Below are 25,407 nucleotides of genomic sequence, written 5' to 3'. Positions count from 1 at the left end.
GCCTGAGCTCAAGACTAACCTGGTCCACATAGTGATTTCAGGCCAATCAGGACAAACTATATAGTGAGACCCAGTACCCCCCCCAAAAAAAAGAAAATCCTTGCAAAAAGTGGAGTCTAAGCCAACTGCCTTCCTCCAAGGCCTCAGACTCCCACGGAGCTGACATCTTTGGGTACTGAAGCCTAGGACATCCTTGCAAGCCTTATCTGGGGCCCAGTACTCCTGTTCCTGCCTCCTCTATAGCCTTGAGGAAAGCCACGGAAAGGGAGCACCTATCTGGAGGGACTTCTCTGTCCCTGCTCCCTTGTACACACACTGGGTGTGGGGGGACTGTCCCTCTCATCTCCTGCCCCCTGCCCATCTTCACTCACTGCCTGGATCACCTCAGTCCAGCTGCAGTGCTGGGCCTCGGATCACTGATTTCGAGGATACAAATAAGAAGGCTCCTGTCTGGGGACAACAGTCACCTCCAACAGCCAGCCACAGAGCTCAGAGAAATTTCAATGAGCCTTGATGAGCAGGAGCCAGGAGGAGGCCCAGGAGAGAAGCCCGAGAAAGGCAAGACAGGGCCTCGCTGCTTCAAGACTGGGGTGTGGAAAGACAAGCTAGAGGCCCACAAAGGAGGGGAGGGCCACCGAGGAGTCGGGACGACACTCCTAGACACCCAGCACAGGCCCAGCCAGGAGCTCGGACGGGTGTGTTTTGATGCGGCCAGGGAGTTAGAGGAGGAGGCAGATGGGAGGCCAGAGCAGAGTTCCAGATATGTGAAGGCAGAGGGATGAGGCCCTGTCTGTGCAGGTGGAGCCTCTTGTCCAGCCTTCCAGACTCTAGGCGTGAGCCTTCCCCCCCTTCTCTCTCTCTCTCTCTCTCTCTGTGTGTGTGTGTGTGTGTGTGTGTGTTTCTAGGGGCGGGGTGAGGTGGGAGAGCAGGGCTGAGGTGAGCAGGACTGTCTCCAGATGGCCTGTCCCTGAGGTCTTGAAAACACAAAGCAGAAGGCTGTGTGCACTAAGGGGGAGAGAGGAGGAAGTAACAGGAGCCCTGCACCATGCCTGGGGGGTGCGGGGCTTGCCACCCCTCTTCACCGGTCAGTCACCTGCTTCTAGACTTGACCTCTCCTCCAGAGGTGACCTCTACTCAGAGGCTCCAGCCCTGAGCTTCAGATTTCCGAATGCCACTCAGACCTGTCTCACGGCCCCAACTGCCTTCACCTGCATGTGAGCTCCTTCATCGCAGCAGAGAATAAAGCCCAGTCACCTGACTCCCCAGCCCTAGGTGCCAGCAGATAGGTGCCAAAGCCCCTGTGGCCGTTCATGATTGCATCAGGGCTCATGGAGGGAGGGGTCTGGATACATCCTCCCTGAATCTGCACAACGAGCAATATATAGACACCCTCACCTTGCCCACCGACCTGAGGCTGGGTCTAGGTGCCTGGCTCTGCACAGGATCCAACTAGGGTACCTGTCAGCCAGCCCCACCATGAGGTGCCCCTGGAGCTCCACTGGGGCAGGGTGAAGGGAAGTGGATGTTAATTGATTCATCTTTGCTAATTTGAAAAGAAGCATAAACGGCAGAGCTCAGCCGCACAGCTCTGCTGAGGGTGTAGCCGAAGTCCAATTATGCGCCATCAGTGCGTTTGCTCTTTGTTCTAAAGGCATATTAATTGCAGATGTGGTTTTTAGGCAATTAACATGATTATGGGCTCACTTTCTCTTCCAGCAGGCCACAAGTCATGAGCTTTTGGCTGAGGTGGGGAGAGGGGATACCCATTGCAGAGAATATACCCACTACTGTGGGCTGAACTGTGCCCCCCCCCAAATGTGTATGTTGAATTCCTAATCTCCAGGACGGACGTCAGAATGTGACCTTAACTGGGTCTGTGCAGAGGACATCAAGTTAAAATGAGGTCATCAGGGTGAGGCCCTACCTAATTCAGTCATGTCCAATGTCTAAAGAGAAGATGAGAAGTCAGGCCTGGGTAGGTGACAGAGTGAGTTCAAAGCCTGCCTAAGCATCTTACTTAGCAAGATTGTCTCTAAACTAAAAGGTGTAAGCCTGGCAGTGGTGGTGCACACCTTTAACCCCAGCACTCGGAGGCAGAGGCAGGCTGATCTCTGTGAGTTTGAGGCCAACCTGGTCTACAAAGCAAGTTCCAGAATGGGCTCTAAAGCTACACAAAGAAACCTCATATCAAAAACAAAACAAACAAACAAAAAACAAAGAAAGAAAGAAAAAGAAAAGTTGTTTCTTTTTGTTTTTTTTGTTTGTTTGTTTGTTTTGTTTTTTTAAGCAAAGGAGGGATAGGGGTTGGGTTCAAGCCCTAAGTGGTAGCTCACACCTGTAATCCCAGGTAAGACAGTGAGTAACAGAAGGCTCAAGTGTCCAAGGCCAGCACCAGCTAAATAGTGAGTTTGAGGCCATACATAGTGAGTTTGAGGCCATCCTGGGCTAAGGAAATAAACAAATAAGTAAATCTGTGTTAAACAAAACAAAAACCAAGAGTTCTGTGGCCAGGTAGGTAGCAAAGGATGACAAGGATGTCGTCTTTCCAACTGTTTGGCTTTTGTCTCTGTTTTAGATGTCTTTGCTGAAGTCTGTCTACATCACAGTCCCTAGTCATTTATTTACTAGGTGCCTGTCTCATGGCAAGCAAGGACACGTGTCTGTCACTACAGTGCCACTCTGATGAGACAAGCAGATGTACATGTAAAAGATTGCATTTTCCCTTTTATTTATTCGTTGACAATTTCTTACATGTATGCAATGCGTCCACCCCATTCCTAGCTTCCACTCCCCGGGACAAGCCCCACTACCCTTCCCACCTCCATCCTCTCAGCTTTTCTTTTCATTGTTTTGGGTGTTCGAGACAGGGTTTCTTTCTCTGCCTAGGTCTGGCTGCCCTGGAACTGGCTCTGCAGGCCTGGCTGGCTTTGAACTCACAGAGATCCGCCTGCCTCTACCTCCTGAGTGCTGGGCCTAAAGGAGTGCGCCACCACACCCGGCTTTCTCCAGTTAGCCAGTGCTGCCTGCCAGAATGTTGTCTGGGCTTGCTGGCTTGGTCTTGTTCAGGTTCTGTGCAGGTAACCATGGCTGCAGTAAGTTCATGAATACAATGATCATCTCATACCCAGAAGACAGTTTCACAGTACCCCAACCCACTCTCTGCCTCTTCCATTCTCTCCCCTCTTCCTTCCATGAAGTTCCCTGAGCTTTGGAGGTGTTAGTATGGAGATCCCATTCAGGGTTGAGCATGCAATACTCACTTATTCTCAGCACACTGACTGTAAGGAGTCTGCATTACCTGCGGCCCACGCAGAAGCAGCTTCCCTGGCCAAGGCTGAAAGCAGTACATCCTATGGGCGCACACATAAACCCTTACAAGACAGCTGCCAACATGAAGGACTTTGGGCTTAATCTGGTACACGGAGAAGAAGGGGACCCTGCCAGGACCCAGGCTGAGGGCCCAGCCACCTCTGGAATGAGTGTGCAAAGTTGCCACCCAGAAGGACCCTTCATTGTACCCCATACATTCCATTAACTGAGGCGAGTCAGGGCCATACTGAAGGGGAGCAAAGAAATACAGTCATGTTATCTGGACGGTACTTAAGTGGGCATGTTTAGGAGCGGGCACTGGGCCGTGGTGGCACACACCTTTAACCCTGGCACTTGGGAGGCAGAGGCAGACAGATCTCTGTGAGTCTGAGGCCAGCCTGGTCTACAAATCCAGTTGCAGGACAGCCATGACTGTTACATAGAGAAACACTATCTAGGAGAAACAAAACAAAACAATTTTAAAAAGAAAGAAAGAAAGAAAGAAAGAAAGAAAGAAAGGGTTGGGGGCCCAGCAATGAGTCCCACAGGCTCTCTGAGGCTTAGACACACGGGACAGTTGCCTAAGGTGGGTGGGGGTGGGGGGCCCCAAATCCAGCCCTGGCTCCAGGTGTGTCTGTTGCTCTCCGTGGAGTCCTACCCTTCCCCATGTGGCCCCCTGGTGACCCCCAGACAGTAATCCCCTAAGCCTCTCTGCCTTCTCACTCTTAAGCCTCAGCTCCTCCCAGGCAGGGAGGACTGGGTAAATCCTCAGCGCCAGCAGGCAGCTGGGTGGGACAGCCCTTCTCCTCTCTACGGGCCCCCGGGGTAGGTAACACAGTTTAGGGAGGGATGGAAAATCCAGCCAGAACTGGTGCTGGCTGCTGCTTGCCAACATACTGGGGAATCCCCGCCGTGGACTGGGGTGCTGAAGGGATAGAGCTGTCTCTTCCCAAAAGCTTTCGGGCTAGTCAGGACAAATCAGCCCAGGGTTTTCCACGCCTGAAGCTTCCTGGGCCATGGACAGGCAGACCCACAGGCCTCCGTACCTTCCCTGACTTTCCCAATCAGCCATGCGACAAAGCAGAGCCCCCACGGGCACGATGTGCAGAAGTTCCGAAGGGACCGTGTCCCTCCCTGCTGGCAAGCCTGGGTCTGCCTGTTGTGACTAACCCTCCTCAGGGTGATGAGCATTTTTCCAAGTCTGTCTCCAGCAACCTCAGCAACTCAAGGGCGGGGTTGGGTCCTGCATCTCTGCCTGCCCAGCCTAGCCCAGCAGGTCCTGACCAGCTGAGATCTGGCAGGAGCCCAGGAGGCTCGGGGTGTGGTATGCTAACTCTCCAGGAGCCTGGAGGATCTCCGGGCTCACCCTGATCGGCAGCTGTACGCTTTGGAAATTCCTGAAAGAGCTAGAGAAAGGTTCTAGACTGATTCCGAAGACAGACTCCAGGCTGCCCCCAGCAGTCACTGCCTCTTGGCAGACACTTCAGCCCTTCTGGTGAGCAAGCGGGTCAGCATTACAAGAGTTCATAGGCCACTATGGCCACAGAGTCCCCTAGGATGATATAATATCCCTGGGAACAAACTCCCAAAGGGGCAGCTGGTAGGAGAGTGGAATGAAAGGAAGCAGCCAGTGAGCCCCGCAGATTGCAGGGCTGAGATGGGAACGAGGTCTTTCTAAGGGGCCACAGCAATCACCACACAGAAAGCCTTGGCCATCACGATAACCCGGGAGGCTACTTGGGACCCTGCAGAAGTAGATGTCCCCACTCTGGTCCAGCCAGGCCCTTCTGCACTGGAAGCTCAATTCCCTCCATCGAAGCTCATCTTGGGTCTCGTTGCTGTGGTTTCTGTTTCATGCAACGACACGCAAGGATGTGTGCTCCGTAAACAAAGGGCTATTTTTACCCCTTCATTGTTTTCTCACTTGGCTTCCTAGCTCCACAGCCAAGGAACACCCCAGACCTGTCTGGGCTCCGCCCCTCCAGGTGAGAGCAACACCAGCCACCACCACCAGGGGCTGCCTCTGAGCCCACTGAGGCCCAAGGAGAGAAGATGGGGTCTCCAGTTCTGCAGCTGGGTGGAGAAAACACAGGAGCCTGGGCTCCGGGCATTGCCCAGCATGGAAGCAAATTTCACCTCAGCTGCAGCCCACCTAGGCCCTTGGAGCCAGGGTTGGCCCCCAAAGGGGAAAGGGAGGTTGGGGATGGATCTGTCAGGCTCAGGACAGAGCAGCCCCTGAATGGAGCAGGGATGGGGGTGTGGGAGTGGGGGAGACAGGAGTAAACCTTCCCTTTGCTTAACGCTTTCAAATTCTCTCCAGTTAGAATAGGCCCTTATCTGAGCCCCAGGCAGGCTGTTCCCCACACCACACCACACACACCACACCACACACATACACCACACCACACACCCACACCACACACCCACACCACACACCCACACCACACACCCACACCACACACACACACCCACACACCCACACCACACACCCACACCACACCACACACACCACACACATACACCACACACATACACCACACCACACACACCACACACATACACCACACCACACACCACACCACACACCCACACCACACACACCACACCACACACACACCACACCACACACCCACACCACACACCCACACCACACACATACACACACCACACCACACACATATACCACACAAAAACATACACCACACCACACACACACACACACACCACACAAAAACACACACCACACCACACCACACACCCACACCACACACATATACCACACAAAAACACACACCACACCACACACCCACACCACACACATATACCACACAAAAACACACACCACACCACGCACACCACACCACAAACCAACCACACCATACCACATCACACACACCACACCACACACACTCTCACACATACACACACCACACACACACACACACACCACACACTCTCTCTCACACACACACACCACACACACACTCTCTCTCTCACACACACACACACACTCACTGTTGGCACACCATGGCTGATGAATGCAGACAACAGCCAATGAGGAGGTTGCCATTCTTGTTCTTACATTCCAGATTAAGAAACAAGGACGCAGAGACCTTCTATGACCTCTCATAAAACACAGCAGTCTGGATTTGAACCCTAACCCACAGTGCTGGACCTAAGCCCAGAACCCGTCTTCTTGGATACAGTATTAGATGTCCCCCAGGCGGGCGGGCAGCTGCAGTTAGTGTGAGTTCCCAGCCCCAGTAAGCCCACGGCTCAACATTTAGGAACAGGGTGGCAGCCTGGGCACTGGGTCCCCATGGGTGACAGACAAATGCATGAGGGGGCTGGGCACACAGGGTGCGACTCTCCTTTCCCTCCTCCTCCTGCCCGCCGCCCGCCGAGAACAGAGCCCGCTGCAGTGGGAGGATCCTCTGGCTGAGATGGCTTATTTTAAGCACCTGATCATGATCAAGGATTTAATTTTATCCCATTCCCTGCCTGGCTGTGATTGGGTTTGGAGTTTTAAGCTCAAGGCAAGCAGAAGGTCCCAAAGGCAGAGCTGCTGTGCCAGGCTCTGCTTGCTTTGCCATATGGGGGAGCCCTCTGGGCACCACAGGCTGGAGAAGACCAAGGGACATTGCTGCAGTTAACACCCTTCCCCCATGGGCAACAGACCCTCTTAGGTGAGGCAGAGGCTCTGTGGCCGAAGGGGAAGAAAGCCTGGCCTTGCCTTCTACTTGGAGATCATCTCAGTTTGGCCTTACCAGAGAGCATTCTGTAAGCATCTAACTGGACCTGGGCTGGGCTCCTCCCCAGGGACTGCAGATAAAGCTGTGTTCCTTATGACTTACAAACAGGTGGGGTGAAGGGCACCCCCCCAGGGTGACTTCATGGTGACCGTATGTCCTGACCGCTCACTGTCACAGGCCACACCCTGTTCTGTACAGTGCCATCACTCCTCTGCAGCAGCCCCATGAGATGGATGCTCTCCAGTCACCCGGCTTTCACTCCTGTGGATTGGTCCCCAGAGCTCTCCCTCTAACCCATGTCTCCCCAGACCCTGGACATGTGGACAATGTTCTCCCAGCATCCCTCAGTGTCTACCTGTTACAGGGTATGGCTGGCATACCCACCCTCTACCCTGAACTCTCCAGCCCAGGGGCTGGGCTGCCCTCCCCCTATGTAACCCAAACATTTTGGTTACCCTCTCCCTTTACCTTTGGCCCTCTTGGCTGCTGCACCTGCTCCCCCGTCTGCCCTCCCCCTTCCTCCTCTACTCCCGTGGCTCAGGGTCATGTCTACTCTGGACTCTGCCAGATGTCTCTGCCTCTGGCTACCTCTCTCCCTTTTATCTACAGCAGTGATGTCCTTCCTTTTTCATTCAGACATAAAGACTTATTCTGTGGGAGCAAACAATGGTCGAAGTCCAAGAGTGGAAGAGAAGTTTAGCTTAGCTTGGCAGCGAACTGCCGTGTGTACACAGTGTGGTAGGTGAGATGGCAGACCAGGAATACTGACATCACCCATTCCTGGGGCTGGCGCGTGCACAGCGCTACACACACAGCATTAGCATCCTACACCTATCAGCTGTGATATGAAGGCTGGGACGTGGGAGATGCCCGATGTCTTGGACTGTTTTATTTTTTTTTTTTGTTCCTGTATTGAAATATCTGAGACTGGGCAAGTCATAAAGAAGTTTATTTGGCGCGGCTTTGGAGGCTGTGGAGTACAAGGGCATGGCATGGGCATCTAGTGGAGGACTTTGTGCTGCACTTGACGTGATGGACGGCAGGCAGCACTTGATCCTAAAGATCCAGGCCCACACATCGTGGAAACATGAATTTAGGGATTAAGTTTCCAGCACGTGAACTTTAGGGGCCACACTTCAAGTACTACATGTGTGCAAAGGAATAAAAAGATATTTGTGAATGTTCACCTTCTCCCACCGGAAACAAGGCCAGGGATTGGAAACTCTAGGAGGCTCTGGGTCTCATAGTACCTCCTAGACTGTGCAGGGTGGGTGGGGCTCCCACAGGTGTGTAAACAGAAGCTCCTTCCCTGGAGCCTTAGGGAGAGCCCAGGCAGAGGCAGGAAGGGTGGGATTCAGCAGTGAGTCGATAGCTCTCCTGACTTCCCTGCCCAGAAGGATGGGTACTCGTGTCTGTCTGCTGATAGTGAAAGACACTAGTGAGGGCTGGGAATGGAGCTTAATTGGCAGAGCACTTACCTAGCATGTATAATACTGTAGTTTGATACCCAGTGCTGTATAAACTGGACCCATACTTGCAATCCCAATACGCAGGAAGTTGAGGAAGGAGGATCAGAAATTCAAGGGCATCCTTGGATACATATTGTGAGGCCATTGTGGGACACAGGAAACCCTGGTTTTTTGTTTGTTTTTTCTTGACAGGGCTTCTCTGTGTGGCCCTGGCTGTCCTGGAACTCATTCTGTAGACCAGGCTGGCCTTGTACTCAGAGATCCACTTCACTCTGCCTCCCAAGTGCTGGGATTAAAGGCATGTGCCACCACGTCTGTTTGTTTGTTTGTTTTGGTTTTTTTTTTTTTTTTGAGACAGAGTTTCTCTGTGGCTTTGGAGGCTGTAGACCAGACTGGTTTTGAACTCACAGAGATCTACCTGTCTCTGCCTCCTGAGTGCAGTTATCAACTACAAGAAGGATTAAAGGCATGTGTCACTACCGCCCGGCCTTTTTTTTTTTTTTTTTAAGGCATTTATTTTATTGACTTCACCTCCTAAACACCCAGCTGTCTCCCAGAATGTCAAATTATTTCAAAGGGCAGCATAGGGGATAAATGGCTTCTAAATGGGGCTCCCACGGTTAGCTTGAGCCTAGTTCACCTTGTGGGAAAGGTGCTGGGCAGGACCAGGTGCCACAGAAGGGAAGGGTTTCTCTGAGACAAAGGATCCTGTTTAAGGTTGAGAGCAGCCTGGATATTGCCAGCTGCTACAGGGACAGAGAAACACTCCAGTCTCAACTGTCTCCTACCCTGGGAACGGAAACACTTGCCCTCCAACTCCCTAGGCGCCCCCAGGCTGTCTGCACACCCTAAGAATCTTTATCCCGATGTTGCCCTCCAAGCTCATTATCAACTGCAAGCATCTGAGACCAGGAAGGCAGACCCGTCAGGGTCCTGCTGCTGGGGCCTGGGGCCCTGGAGACCCTAGTCCAGGCTCATTTCAAGTGGCCCACCTCCTATTTACAGACTCCGTGCATTTGATAGACAGCTCCACCCAGGCTCTGCTGGACCAGGGCCAGCCAGCCCCCTCCCTTGGTGATTAACTAGATAAACTACAAGGTTTGCCCTGGGGCTTAGAAGTGCAGGGAGAGGGTAGATTCTATACACATCTTTCTTTTTTTATGCCCTAGCCCTCGAATATCTTATATAAGTTTGGTTAACTCGGCTTATCTGTCTCTTTTGCTATGATGACAAACTCTTTTCTGAAATTGCAGGGAAGGACAGACCAAGTGACTTCCAGAGGGAAGGGGTTCACTTGTGGGAAGGTGAACCCCAGATCTAGCAGGTAACCAATCAAACGCTGGAAAGTGATTTCCTGAGAGGAGTCTGGCCACCACATAGGCTATGGGACTCCAGAATATGTCTTTCACCTGGGCAGTGGTGGTGCACACCTTTAGACCCAGCACTTGGGAAGCAGAGGCAGAGGCCGAGGCAGATGGATCTCAGTGAGTGGAGGCCAGCCTGGCTACAAAGCGCGTGCCAGGACATAGAGAAGTTGGGTTTTTGTTTTGAGAAAACTTATTTTTGCCTTGAACTCTTGGGCTTCCAGGATCGTCCTGCTTCAGCCTCCTGAGTGGCTGGGAATACACGGTCTCAGCTCAACACCAAGATTCAATGTTATTTAAAAACCCTAAAATCCTGGGTGTGGTGGCACATAGTTAGTTAATCCTGGCACGCAGGAGGCAGAGGCAGGAGATCTCTGTTTGAGTCCAGTGAGGTCTACATAGTGAATTCAGGGTAGGCAGAGCTATATAGTGAGATGCTTTCTAAAACCAAACCAAAACAAACACAAAACAAACTCACAGCATCAAGAGTCCAGAGAAATTTTTTAGAAGTATATTTATTTAGATCACGTGTGTGTGTGTGGCTCTGTTCATGTGAGATACTGGGAGTTTCCAGCAGTAAGCTGTTTGATGTGGATGCTGGGAATGGAGCAACTGGTCCTCTGGAGGGACAAGTGGCATCAACCACCCTTCAAGCAAAGGCTTGGAAAAGGAAACGGAAGCAGTAAGGTGTGTAAATAGTGTGTGTGTGGGAAAGGACCTAAAGAGATTTTGGAGGACAGAGATGAAAATTTCCAGGAAGTGCTTCCAAGGTAAAACAAGTTTCCAAAACTGGACAGATGGCTAAATAGTAAATTTTCATCAAGTGTAGTGGCATACATCGGGAATCGAGACTGAAGGGTCAGGAATTCAGGGTCACCTCCAGCTACATAGTGAGTTCGAGGCCAGCATGGACCACACAATTCGTCTCGCACACACTTCTGCTGTCCAGATGCTGGCTGTCTACATGGGCGGCGCCACCACACTGTGATGTGCTACCCAGTCAGTGTGAGATGGGGAGGCTCTGGAGGGTCTCATCTCCTCAGTGGGACAGGACTCAGGGTCATGTGGAGAATCTCCACGGCCAGATGGGCTCTTCTTCCCGAGAGCCATGAGTTAGGTGATGTGGGAACCCTTTGAAACACTGATCCAGGCAAAACCCAAGCGGTCTGTTGTTTTTTTGAGCCAGAGTCTCAGGTAGTGCAGCTTGGCCTCAAACTTCCTGCTTGGTGGAGGATGACCTTGACCCCCTGGCCCTCCTCCATCAGTGGCCCGAGTGCTGGGATTATGGGTATGTGCCATCACACCTGCCTGACATGCTGCTTGGTGGGAATCAAACCCTAGACAAACACAGGATCAACTGTGCTACATCTCCAGATATAGCCAAAGATCACGGGAACCCCGGATTCTCTACTTCCCCCTGACAAGAGCTGACACTACAGAGATGTGAGCACATACCCAGTTCTTTCTTTTTCTCTTTTCTTTTCTGAGAGGAGAGCCGCTGTAGCCCAGGGTGACGCAACCCACCTCAACCCTCCTCCTGCCTCAGCCTCAGCAACGCGCCTCAGCCCTCAGCCTCATGGTTACTGGGAACACAGACTGTGTCACTACACTTGGCTTCTGAGGCTCAAACCCAGGGCTGCAGGCATGCCCAGCACCACTAACTGAGCCACATCCCTGGTCCAGGCCACAAACACGAACTTCATGTTCACCTGCCGCCTCCTTTCTCCTGGGATGTGCCCCGGCAATGCCAGCTTTGAGAGAGAAACCAGCTCAGCTCACCCACCAAGCTATGAAAAATCTTTATTGTTTTACTTTTTTCCATTAGACAGACTCTCAGTTAGAATAAGAAGCCACAGGACACTTGCTTTCCTCAGAGGGTGAGCCTGGCCGGTGCTTAAGAGTGAGCAGAGCCCACTGCTAGGACAGCTAGGACAGAGCCCACGCCACCGCCAGCGCTTGGCTCTGAGGTGGTCACAGGGACAACTGAAGGCGAAGCAGCCCAGTTTATATGCTCTCTGGAGCGAGCTAGCGAGGGGAGCCGAGAAAACCCATTTCTGCCCAGAGCTCAGGCACAGCTCCAGACCAGGCTGAGCTGGTAGAGTGTCTGTGTGTGTGTGTGTGAAAGACCTCACACTATGCCCGCACACACATTGCTCCGCTCCAGGACAGATGCCCCTGGCCCTTGCTGGTCAGGCAGGCATCTGTGGGTGACCCTCCACCGTCCTTGCTCCCTGGACTCAACAGCCTTGGCATGTTACTGTCAGCTAAAAGGGATCAAGTGCTGGAGGACACGGCCATAACGACAACATTCGAATTCTGGGACGAGGCTGGTCAGTGCAAACTATCCACCCACAATGAGGCAGCCCAGGGTTTGGCCTCATCACATATTGGCACTGGGCTCCTGCATACTCTCTGACACACGAGAGGCCTAACACTTGAGAAGGGGAAAGATGCTACAGCCATTCACCATTTCTCTAGCTCCCGGAAAGGGCAGGGCAGGGCAGGGTGGGTGGGATGACGCAGACCCTCCTCAGGAGCTGCTGTAAAATGTGACCCTGAGGGCCAGCTGTGGGGCCCACTTATTGAAGGTCTAGCTGGCTCCTTGTGGCCTTTTTATACACAAGCCATGTTACTATCCCTTTGAGACTGACCTGGGGAGATAGTGTACAGTGGGGACTTGGGCTCAGCTAGAACACACCTGCTGTCCCAGACCTACTGACCTCTGGCAATGGACCCTGGGAAGCCTAGCTAGGTAGATGCTTGGAGCCAAGGTCTCTGGGGTTCTGGGAGTGAAACCTGGGTATCTGCTTGGGTAAAGACCCTTCTTAGAATCTTCAGGAACTGGTGATGTTAAGTCCCAGGGAAGTGAGACATGGGGGGGGGGCAGCAAAGAGGATGGAGCTGCCAGCCAATGCTTCTGTGTTTAGCAGGCACTGGCCAGGCAGAAACCTGCGTAATCCATTCTCGCCCAAGGAAACTGGCTGGCTGCCAGCTCTTAGAATGGAATACATAAATCCTGCCTCCCCTGAGCTCTGGGCTGCTGGCTCAGGACAACACAAAGCTCCTTGGGGGCTGGTTTACAGTTGTGGACCTTACTCAGGGTCCCTGGGACCCCTTTGCTGGTGGAGGCAGGTGTGGTCATTAAAGCACATGCAATCTCCAGGTGTACCCTTAGGCTTCAAATAAGCAGCAGAGTTGAAGCAAGTCCATGGCAACGGGAGTCAGGGGTGAGCCAATGGGAAACAAATCCACATATTGACTGCCAATCAAATTCAAACACAAACCCGACCCGTGAAGGCAGCAGCAAGCTCTCTGTGTAATAAATATTGCAAAGCTCATTTGGTTTCTTTCTTTTCTTTTTTCAAGTCAAATATAACAATCAATATCCCCAAACCCTGTTTTCTGCATTCAGAATAGAGGAAGTTGATGATATGAGCAGAACACCTGCAGCCAATCAAATAAAAGACCATGTCCCAGAAGCCAATCACAATCTTTTTTCTAGTTTAAGCAGCCAATTGGGCCTCTTCACGTTCCTAAAAAAATGACCTAAATAAAGCACCAGAGCTCGGAGAGCTGCCGGGGAAGCCAGCTACCGAGGCGCACATTTTAAAAAAATAAAGAGTCAGAAATAAAAATAAAAGGTTTCCGTTGGTCAAGATTTAAAAATAAAAAGGTTTCTTCCTGCAGCCAATCACGAGTCCATCCCTTAAGCCAATCGCAAACCATCAGTGGCATCTCCATTGATGCCAGCCCTGCTGAGTGGCTGGCTGGGGTGGGGATGGGAGGGGGTAAGGGGAGCAGAGGGAGGGAAGAAGGTGGTTTGCTACCACTCAACTGGAAAAGGAGCCCCACAGATCTCTTGGCCCTTGGTAGCTTTCAGGACGTCCCAAGCTTTCAGCTACTGCCTCCGGTCTTCCGTCTCCGATCTCGAAAACGCCATCACCACGTCCTCTGCACCTGCAGACCAAGGAACAAGAATTGCTGATAGCTTCCGGTCGGCATCAAGACAAGGTGGAAAGGCTATGTTCACCGGGGGGCACCCTCCTCTACCTTCCCATCCCTGGCAACACAGTGCAGAGTGTTTCAGAGGGGCTGGCGATGTAATTCAGTTGGCAGGATGCTTGTGTTGCATGCAAAAACCCCTCGGTTTAGTCCCTAGCACCACACGAACTGGGTGATGTTACTGATCCCAGTACTCAGGAGGTTCATGGTCCTCCTTGGCTATACAGTGAGTTCAGGGCCAGCCTGGGGTACATGACACCCTAAATAAAAGAGGGAAGGAGAAGATAAGTGCCTCTAATTAAGCCCATCTCCCCTCTCGTCTTCTTGCAGCCAAGCTGGGGACACAGCAGTGACCCAGAGGCTTGTTCAAGGCCACATTGCTAAGACATGAGACAGGTCTTTGGTCCTGGAGCAGGGCTCTGTCCTGCTCATGTCCCTGGATCCAAGGGCACTGCAGTAGGGTGGGCGGTAAGATTTTCTTGGAAACCTCTACTTTTCAAGTTTAGATCTTGGAGGTGGAGAGATGGTTCAGCAGTTAAGATCACCTACATGCTGGCTCACACCATCTGTAACTCCAGCTCTGGTGGATCTAACACTCTCTTCCAGCCTTCCATGGCCATCCCATACATATACACAGGCGAAATGCTCATATAGATAAAAAAAATAAAGCATGAGCATGCATTTTTTTTTTTTTTTTAAGACAAAGTTTTCCTGTATAATAGCTCTGGCTGTCCTAGAACTCACGTTGCAACCAGGCTGGCCTGGCTGCCTCTGCCTCCTGAGTGCCGGGATTAAAGCCAAGAGCCACCACTGCCTTTGTCTTGTTTTCCCTAAAACAGGCTCTATCAGAAGAGGCCAGAGGAAAGGGGAAGGAGCTGGAAAAGCTAACCGGCAAGTGGCAGTGCCTCTCTGTCCTTGCATCCCACACTACCTGTCTGCCTTTTCTAAATGGAGGGCCAGCATTTTGCCCTAACAGTAACAGTCAGGCTGCCTGTGGCCTTTCTGGCATACATCCCTGCTGCAATATTGGAGGCCAGCTCTCTAAAAGATGAGAACAGCAGGGACAGGAAAAGGCCTCCAAGGGCTGGGTTGGGTGGGGGTGGGGTGCAATAGGGCCTCTGGCACTTGGACTAGAGTCAGCATAGGGTTGGCTATCCTTGTCCACACCACGAGGGAGTGCTCCCTTCACACCTGGAGGAAGCCAGGAGGAGCCAGGAGGCACCTCCAGGTGGTGTTGCAGAAGGGGGGCACACATGAACATGTGACATCCAGGAGTCCTGCCTTTGCATCAGCACAATGGTGCTAAGGCAACTTACCCTGGCCACCTGCTTCTGCCTCTGGGACTCTGTACTTAGCAGCATTCTTTTTTTTTTGAGACAGGGTTTTTGTGGCTTTGGAGCTGTCCTGGAACTAGTTCTGTAGACCAGGCTGGTCTCAAAACTCAGAGAGATCCCCCTGCCTCTGCCTCCCAAGTGCTGGGATTAAAGGTGTGCGCCACCTCCGCCCCACTCTTATCAGCATTCTTGAGAGGAAGACAGCCTCCAGAAAGGAGCAGGTATCCAGGAAGAGACACCTTTGCTTGAGAAGCCCTGTGAAGCCTTTCTGTTTTCTTGGAAACATTCTGTTCTCACTCCAGTCCCGGGACCACGCACTGTCACTGCAGGCAGGGTTGTCCTAGCAACCACAGACTCCCGGATTACATCATACTCTACATGGTGGCTGAGCTGGGCACCTAACAGACACTGGTTTCTCTGAGAGCTGTCTTGAGGGAGTCGGAGCAAGATTGTCAGTGTCAACAGAAGATGCTTCTGTGGCACTGAATGGTGACAACACACTCTCATCTGCCTCTAGGCTTTCTCTGCAGTGAGCTGCAGGCACAAAAACAGCTCTGGGTCCCCAGGAGGGAATGGGGAATGTGCAGAGGGAATGGGCCACCGATTGCTTAGAGAAGCTCAGATCCGATCACTGGGCTCTGCAGACTGCTCAGTTGACATATGTCCTGTACTATGAAGACAGTAGCTGTGCTGGCTGTTGACAGCACCCTGACACAAGCTGAAGCCATCTGAAAGGAGGGAGCCTCAACTGAGAAAAGATCTCCTAGGATATGGCTGTGGGGCATCTTCTTATCAGTGACTGACGGGGGATGGAGAGGCACAGCCCTTTAAGCAGGCTGAGCAAGCCAGGAGGAGCATGCAGTAAGCAGCTCCCCTCCATGGCTCTGCATCAGCTCCCGCCACCAGGTTCCTGCCCTCACTGCTTGTGAGGATGAACAATGTTATGGAACTATGATCAAAATAAACCCTTTCCTTACCAAGTTGTTTTGGTCATGGCGTTTCAAGGACAATAGAAACCCTAACTAGGACAATGACCTTCTGTAGGTCACAGTCTGATAAGTATGTAACAAGACACCTAGAGCAAAAGCTTTGCAAGAGTTTTACCTTCCCACACTGCCAGCTGGTCACATCCTCCCCAAGTCTCTGCTATTGCTGGGGCTGCAGGAGTCCACAGAGGCTCTGTCCACCCCACACTCTCCCTCTCCTGTTTCTCTATCTTTCTCTTTTGGAGGAGGATGGTTTTGGGACAGTTTTTCTGTGTAGCTTTGGAGTCTGTCCAGAACTCACTCTGTAGATCAGGCTAGCGTCAAACTCACTGAGATCCACCTGCCTCTGCCTCTGAGAGCTGGGATTAGAGGCGTGCATCACCATTGCCTGGCTCCCTCTCCTGTTTCTACAGGACTTGCTGACTACTGGGACTTTCCTTCCTTTGAAGCTAAAAAGAGGGCACACTGATGTTCTTTCAGAGCATCCTCTGACCTGACCTGTCCACATCATTAATGGACCAGGTACTCACTCAGAGCATCCTCTGACCTGTCCACATCATTAGTGGACCAGGTACTCACTCAGAGCATCCTCTGACCTGTCCACATCTTTAGTGGACCAGGTATTCACTCAGAGCATCCTCTGACCTGTCCACATCATTAATGGACCAGGTACTTACTCAGTTAGAGCCCAAGGATGCTGGTGTTCCCTCTTTCCTCTGGAATTTGGATCAGCAAGCAACAAGGATGGGAGAGCTGCTCAGTTTGTCATCATGATTTGAGCCCTAAAACTCAGTTACTGAGCCAGGAGGGACACACAGAACCCTCTGGTACCCTCTTCACTGTCCTGTAAGTACCCAACCTCTATCCCCAGGCCAGAATTCTATTTTATATTGGGAAATTGCTTTAAGTTGTGTTACATTTGTTTATGCTGTAGAGTATTTAGAATATTTGTTTTAATGATGCAAAGTTAAGTTGCATTCTTCTTCTATTTTTTTTTTTTTATCCTTTTTGGTTTTGCTTTGTTTTTCCAGACAGGGGTTCTTTGTGTATCTCTGGCTGTCCTGGAACTCACTCTGTAGACCAGGCTGACCTTGAACTCACAGATCTACCCAGCTCTGCCTCCCAAGTGGTGGGTTTAAGGGTGAGTGCCACCACCGCCCCACTTGATAGAAGCTATGTCACTTCACCTGCCTAAAACACCTGATAGTCTAATAAAGAGCTGAATGGCCAATAGCAAGGCAGGAGAAAGGATAGGCAGGGCTGGCAGTCAGAGATAATAAATAGGAGAAATCTGGGAAGAGGAAGAAGCAAGATAGGACAGGAGAGTAAGACATCATCAGGGTCAGCCTCGGAGAGTGAAATTAAGATATACAGAAGTAAGAAAAGGAAAAAGCCCAATTCCCAAAGGTAGTTGGGATGATTTAAGAGAAACTGGCTATGCCAGGCTGTGGTGGCACACAACCTTGATCTCAGCACTCAGGAGGCAGAGGCAGGTGGATCTCTGTGAGTTCAAGGCCAGTCTGGTCTACAAGAGCTAGTTCCAGGATAGACTCCAAAGCCACAGAGAAACCCTGTCTCGAAAAACAAAAACAAAAAATAATAAAAAAATAAAAATAAAATAAAAAAGAAAGAAAGAAAAGCTGGTAAGAAACAAGCCAAGCTAAGGCTAGGCATTTATAAGAAAAAATAAACCTCTGTGTGTAGTTATTTGGAGGTTGGGGGTAGCCCCCAAAGAGCAAAGAGTAAAAAGTAAACAAAAATCCAATGACATTTATAGGTAAGGCTCTACCTTCCCCATTGGTACCCACTGTCAGAACTTGTGTTCAGAGCTTGTGTTATTTCCCACCAGATGCTGGTGAGCCCCGGGAAGCAGGAGCTACTAGATGCTCCTGAATGTCTTCTCTAATAAATTAAACAGTTAAACAGTAAGAGTACTGAAAGCGGACAATGCATCTCACACACACACACACCACCACCACCACCACACACCACAGATGTGGATCTCCTATGAATATAGACAAAAATATTTAGCAAATGCATAGAAGAACATATAAAAAAGGGATTGTATATCCAGACTCTGGGAATGCAAGGCTGGTTTAACATCTGAAAAATCACTTGATGCAATATGGTCTACCTACAGATACCCACACTATCACCTTTACACAGGAAATGAATAATAGATCCAGCATCCTGTCATGACAGAAGATGCATCAAATAAGAAACATGGGATTTCCACCCTGATAAAGGGTACCTACCAGAACCACAAATGTCACCATACTGCATGGTTAAAACTCACCCCAGCACGATGGGAACAAGAAAAGGTCTGTCTGTTCTCACCATTTTTACTCACATCGATTTTTGTTTTGCTTTGGGCATTTGAGACAGGGTCTCACGCAGCCCAGACTTGCCTTTAACTGACAAGCCTCTTGCCTCAGCCTCCCTAGTGCTGACATGTCAGACATGTACCACCACACTTGGCTTTTCTAGATTGTTCTGAAGGTTTATTCCTGGGCAATCAGGCAAAAATAAATAACTAAATAAATAGCACACACATTAGAAAAAAGGAAGTGTTCTGTTTTTGTTTGTGGATGTTATAATCGTATATGTAGAAATGCTCTGCAATTTCTACTTAATAAAAGGCTCTCAACTAGTGAATATGATAATGTTGTAGGGCATAAGACCTATTTCCAGCTCTATTTGCATACATTAGTAATGAACACTCTGAAAATGAAGTTAAGAAAATAATTTCATTGATAGTATCATTCATCAACAATACTATAACATTTTCACTTAGGAATGATCTCATTACAAGAGGCAACCACAGGAGTCAGTCCTCTCCTCCCTCCATGTAGGGCTTGGGGACAGAACTCAGGCCTTACACTCTAATCACTCGAAAAAGAAAAGTTGAAGTCACTCAGGAGGCAGAGGTAGGTGGATCTCTTTGAGTTCTGACCAGCCTGGTAATAGAGCAAGTTCCAGGGCAGCCAGGGCTACACAGAGAAAACCTGTCTCAGCAAATGAGCAACAAGTTGAAGTCTATTACCCATTCACCCCACCCCTCTCAGTGACGGAATAAATAAACCCAGGGCACAAGAAGCAAGGGGCTAGATTACCACTGAGCTACATCTCCAGCTTAACTCATTCTAGGACACAGGGTCTCACTCTGTAGCTAGCCCAGGCTGGCTCAAACTCACACCCATATCCCCTCAGTCTCTGCTTCCTGAGTGCTGGGGTTGGGCATGGCCAGCAAGCTCCTGAGAGCAGCCCTGTACCATTCTGGAACAGAAGCCGAAGTTCCCAGGTGGTGCTGCTCCACACACATGGGTAGGATAGGCAACATGAAAGACAGACACTAGCAAGTGATAAGAAATCAGAGCCCTCTCTGTACAACCTCCCACCCTTTGGATGGCCATGCCAAAACAGCGCCAGTACCCAGTGTCTTGTTGCCAGGCAGCTGTGGTCATCTTCAGCCCTTGTAGCATCATGGCTGTGTGTGTGTGTGTGGGGGGGGTGAAACATGGTCTCATGAAGCCCAGGCTAACCTGAACTCACTGTGCAGACAGGATGACTTTCGCCTTCTGACCCTCTTCTGGTTCCAAGTGCAGAGGTACTAGGGATCAAGCCAAGGCCTCAGGAATGCTAGGCAAAGAGTCTACAACCAGGCTAAGTCCCCAGTGCCATTCATTTGATCTGTTCCCCACAGTGTACATGCCGTGTGACCAGGTAGTAACCATGGTGTACATGCTCTGTGACCAGGGAGTAGCCTTCTTCTCAGTCCCATTCAGAGCACCTGGGAACGTCCCTTGTTCTGAGATGTGCTGGGTGTGTAACGAATACGGTTTTTCGCCTGCCGCAGCCCGGTCTTGTCCTGCTGCCATGCCACCAGCCCCAAATAATACACAGAGACTCTGTATTTGATACAATACTGTTGGCCCGGTTACTTGTTTCTTATCGGCTAGCTCTGCCTTAATTATTAACCCATTTCTGCTGATCTATGTATTTCTCTTACCAGGGAGCCAGCGGCATACTGCTCTCTCCAGACTCTCCATCTTGACTCCTCCTTCCTACTTTCTATTTCCTCCTTGTCTCCTAGTCCCTCTTATCTTCCTTTTCTATTGGCCAACAGTGCTTTATTATTAACCAGTATGAGAAACATATACAGAATGACATCTCCCATCATCTCCTCTTTTCTGTCTAAATAAAAAGAAGGGTTTTAACCTTAGCATAGCAAAATATATAACACAACAGTTATCAAATAAGAATCACAGTTAACAATATTTAGTCCATTAACATTTATCAAGATTTAAGAAACTATTTCATCATCTATTTCATCTTTGTGAGTCTAAAGTCCTATATGTAACTTATCTTTAATCCTGACTAAGGAAAACTATAACCATAACTATCTGTCTTCAACTCCCTCAAAGACCATAGAAGGATAGTATATAAGCTCTAGAAATGACAGAGACAACTCACTGTCTGGTCACCCAAGGTTCTTGTGTAATCTTTCATCTTTAGCCCATAGGCCATAGTGTGTATAGCAGACTCTTCAGCAACACAGGAAACTTTAAACCGTCTTCTTGTATTGGCAGTTTATCAGTCATTTTTTTCTGTGTCCTGCAGACTGTCTCACAGACTCTTTTATGAAGCAGGAACTCTGTAGCAATGTCCATCTTGAATCAGCAGTCACTTTTCTGTGGGTCCTGCATGTCCAGTTTATACAGCATAAAGTCAAACAGTCCAGACAAGAGCAGTATCTTGTCCAAATGGCTAGTCTTGCCATATTGGAAGCAAACTTCATAATGCATTTTTTCGATGTCCATCTTCCTTTCTGGTGCAGGTGGTATTGCCAAGAGCAATTATGTCTCATTGTCACGAAAACCCTAAACCATTTTAAATGCCATATTCTGTAGGTCTTTGAAAGGTTTGAAGAATGCCTATTTATCTCAAATACATCTCTGTGTATCTTGAAAACCTAACTAACTTAACTCTAAGCTTTGACTATCATAGGTAATTATCTATAATCTGTATTACATTATACAATATGTTTCTGAATGAACTATATAAACACAATGCCTAAACAAAAGGAGAAATATATACATCACAAAATTGACCTTAAATTGTATCAATAAATGAAAATCCATTACAAAACAAAGTATTCATATCTATACCATAATCCCCTTTTTACCTTTAAAAAGAATTGGCTGTGATCATTACCCATTTATAACCAAGTCCATTTAAATGAAAACAAACATTTATAAACAATATTTGGGAATTTGGTACAGAATGACATCTCCCATCAGGGTGAGTCAGAGGCCCAGGGTCGAGAGCCCTTGTCAATTTCTCCTAGGAGAAGTGAAACAACTGTGTCTCTAGTCACCTGGAGCACTGAGGAATACCAAGCCACAGGCAAAGCCTGGGCCAATCTGTCTGTGTTATTATGAGAATGGAACCAAGACCCGTGACTAAAAACGCCACTGACAAAGCCCGGGATGCCTTGGGGAAATTCAGCATGGAACTCGCTCGTGTCAACTGTCCTCCCTGTCCTCTGCGTCTACTACTGTGGCACATCCACCTAGACAGCAGGGCTGAGGCTCTGCTCTCTGAACGGGGTGGGGCAGGCACCCACTGCTCCTTCCAGCCCAAGCCCAGTGCCATGCCAGCTTTGGCCCGTTAGTGATCAATATGCAGAAGCACAGGCAGAGGGGAGCTGGGCCTGGCTGGGGCAGGGAGCAGACAGGGGGCCACTGGTCTGTTTGTGAGCTGGGTATGAATTCACACCAGCACTGTTGAAAGCCAGATCCTGTCTCAAGCCAGCATGCACACCCAAACCAGATCACAGCAGGACAACACGGTTTGGGGAGAAGGCTCCTGAAGGTAGAGGACAGTCACTTGCTACTTTTTCCTTGTAACTCAAGAGAGGTCCTCCAGATGTACCCCAGGCTGACCTTGAACTTGTAAGTCTCCTGAAAGCCCCAAAGACCCCAGAGACCAGGATGGGCACAGCCCTATGTGGATGACATTGGGAAAAAGGCAAGGGGAACTCCAGCCACAGCTGGGCACCATATGACCTAACTTTGAGGGCCTCAAAGCCCAGCCTCCATGACAGCAGAGCCCTAGGGATAGGGCCTTGGCTCTGCCATCCTTCCGGTCACTGAAACTATACACCTTACTGGGAAAGGTGTCCCAGGACTATTCCAGCTTCAGACATTCTGGGGTCAGGTACCCATTATTTCCTGTGCCCCTATGGAACCTTACACCTACCTAGCCAAAGTGTGGGATTAGAGACCTTGCACTGGGGAGATGGTTCACTTGGTCAAGTGCTTGCTATGCAACAGGAGGGCATGCTCAGATCCTCAGCACTTACGTAAAAACGGGGCATGGTAGAGTATGTCTGAAACCATCATGCTGGGCTCACTGATCAGCTGGTCTAGCCAATTGGTAAACCCAGAAACTCTGCCAAAATAAATAAATAAATAAATAAATAAATAAATAAATAAGGTGGAAGGCCACCGTTATAAATAAGTAAATAAATAAATAAATGTAATATGCCAACTTAAGTAGAATCCCTACAGCCTTGTAAAGGTAGAGAATGTATAAATCTGTAATCCCAGCATGCCTTGTGAGATAGGAGGCAGAGCCAGGAAAACTGCCCAGAAGCTTGCAGGCCAGCCTGCTGAGTGTGAACTGCCTGGGTGTGACCTGCCTTAGTGTGAACTGCCCGAGTGTGAAGCACAGCAGAAACAACTAGAGAATCCCTGCCAAACAATGTGGATTGAGAACTCTGAAAGTTCTCCTCTAATCTCCACACATGCAGGGTGGCATGGACTGACAGATGGACGGACAGACAGACACACGATTAGTAACCTCTTGGGGCTGGAGAGATGGCTCAGCAGCTAACACTTGTTGCTCTAGCAGAGGACCCAGGTTTGGTTCCCAGTACAACTGTTTGTAATTCTAATTCCAGGGGATCTGATGTCCTTTTCTGACCTCTGTGGACACCAGGCATCCATATGGTGCACAGATATAGATGCAGGCAAAACATTCATACACACAAAGTAAAATAAATATTTTTAAATTAGTGGCCTGAAAAGCTAAAAAATTGCAACCCTAAGGCTGCAGAGACTCCAAATTCCCAAGGTTGATAGAGGAAACCCCCTTTATGAGTCATTTCCAATGGAGGGCAGGGAGTACCCTGCTAAGCCTTGTGAGCGCTAGGCTGGGTGAGACATCTTCAGCGTTCAGGCTCCAGCCTGAACTAATGGAGCTAGTGACCCTAGGCATACGGTGGTGGTTCCCACTCTGAATGTCCCAGCCCCTTCCTGAGTGCCTGGGTTGGGTGCAGCAGCTTCTCATGCCATGGACTCATTATCTTGAATGTCAGCAGGCACCCACTCCTGCAATGCCTCAGCTACCAGCTCTGGGGAATCGCTGTCTGGAAAAACAGGCCCCAAAGGGCCACCAAAGGGAAGAACTTCTGAGGCGAACAAGGCTGGTGCTCCCCTTGCACTGGGCTTCCTCCCACATAAACCAACACCCACTGGGCAGCCTGTGCTGTTTTTAGCATCCCCAGGCTACAAGCCAGGTGTTCCATACACCTCCGCTTTGATACCCCAAAGCTCCCAGGGGATGCTTTTCACCCAAGGCAGCACCACACTTGGGTTGCTATGGGAACAGTGGGTTCTGATTCACCAAGGGCTTAGCAGTAGGAGCAGCACTAGGCTCTGTGGTGCCGGCTGGGCTCCAACAGTAGATGTCTTAGTTGGATTCCTAGCGCAGGCCAAGGAGGGTACGGAAAACAACGCAGCCCTTCCCAGGCTTCCCTTGTCTCAGTGTATCCCAGGAGAAGACTTGGCATCCGGGCCTGACTGTGACTCTGACGCCCTGTGTACCCCAGGGAAGTCCTGGCTCACTCAAACTCAGTTTATCATCTACAAACTATGGTAAACAGCACCTACGCCATCACTCTAACAAACGAGGAATAATGTTTAGGGACAACGGTAGGGTCAATTCCAGCTGCATTGCCTGAAGCCCCTGCACCCATACAGGGTGTTCATTCTCCCCCCAAGTATCCCCCCAAATATCAGCTCTTCCAGACCAGAGAATCTGATTATGCACCAGAGGGTATCCACTTGACACAATTTAGAGTCACCCTAGAAGGGAGTCTCAATTGAAGGAGTGCCCAGATCAGGTGGCCTGTGGGCACGCCTCAGTGAGACTGTTTTTATTGTTAATTGATCTAGGAGAGCCCAGTGAATGTTTTCCGGCAGCCTGCCCCAAATAACACACAGACACACTGGAGATATAATGCTGTTGGCCTGTTGCTAGTATTTCTTATCGGCTAGCTCTGTCTTAAATATTAACCCATTTCTATTAATCTAAATATTTCCACATGGTCTTATCTTACCGGAGAGAGGGACCTCTGTTCTCTCAAGTCTCTACATCTTGACTTTCCTACTACTTCCTGGAATCCTCCTTGTCTCCTAGTCCCGCCTATCTTGCTTTCCTACTGGCCAACAGTGCTTTATTCATTAACCAATACGAGAAACATACTTAGAGAATGACACCTCCTATCAGCCCAGCCCACTGTGGGAGGCATCATTCCTTAGGCAGGTGGCCCTGAGCTGTAGAAGAGAACTAGCTGAGTGTGAGCCTTCCTGTGAGTGAGTCAGCAAGCTGTGAGTGAGTTCCTTAGTGAGAAGCAAGGCCGTGTGGAGCAGCAACCAGGGCTGCCTTGGCTCCTGCCTGACATCCCTCCATAGTGACGGATCTGTAAGATGACATAAACCCTTTCCTCTCCTTCCTAAGAGTGCCTGCACAGCAACAGGGTGAAACTAAAGGAGAGATGTGGGAGGGGAAATGAGCCTGTGTCCCCAGGGCCTAGGGGTGATCAGGTTCTCACTAAAGACCTTGCATAGTCTCAAATTAGACTCTGGGCATCAGGGTCACCTTGGAGCCGCTTCCTTGTGATTGCTTGTTTTGTCCCTTCCACCTTATCACTAGGACACGGTTTTGATACCCTATCCTGGACTTCCTGAGCTCAGGTGACCCTACTGCCTCAGCTTCCACAATAGCTAGATAACAGACCAACTCCATCACATCTAGCTTTGTTTTAAAATGCAGTGTCCTAGGTACACTAGGCAGCCACTATGATTCCCTGAACCTGGGAATAGCACAGACTCTATGGAGTGCAG

The 25,407-nt window shown here is 49.9% G+C and overlaps 1 protein-coding gene across 3 annotated transcripts in view; it reads right to left on the bottom strand.

The window, feature by feature from the left end:
- Positions 1 to 13,186: 13,186 nt before the first annotated feature.
- The window catches only part of Ctnnbip1 (catenin beta interacting protein 1), a 49,759-nt gene continuing 37,538 nt past the window's right edge, over positions 13,187 to 25,407 (bottom strand). For all 3 annotated transcript variants that reach the window (XM_051173877.1, XM_051173876.1, XM_051173878.1), the window contains exon 4: positions 13,187 to 13,851. In XM_051173877.1, the coding sequence (XP_051029834.1) occupies positions 13,793 to 13,851 (59 nt within the window). In that variant the 3' untranslated portion in view covers positions 13,187 to 13,792. The remainder of the gene's footprint in view (positions 13,852 to 25,407) is intronic.

This window comes from Phodopus roborovskii, unplaced genomic scaffold (assembly GCF_943737965.1).
Source record: "Phodopus roborovskii unplaced genomic scaffold, PHOROB, whole genome shotgun sequence".
NCBI classification, from domain to species: Eukaryota; Metazoa; Chordata; class Mammalia; order Rodentia; family Cricetidae; genus Phodopus; species Phodopus roborovskii.
This window is presented reverse-complemented; position numbering and strand designations above follow the sequence as displayed.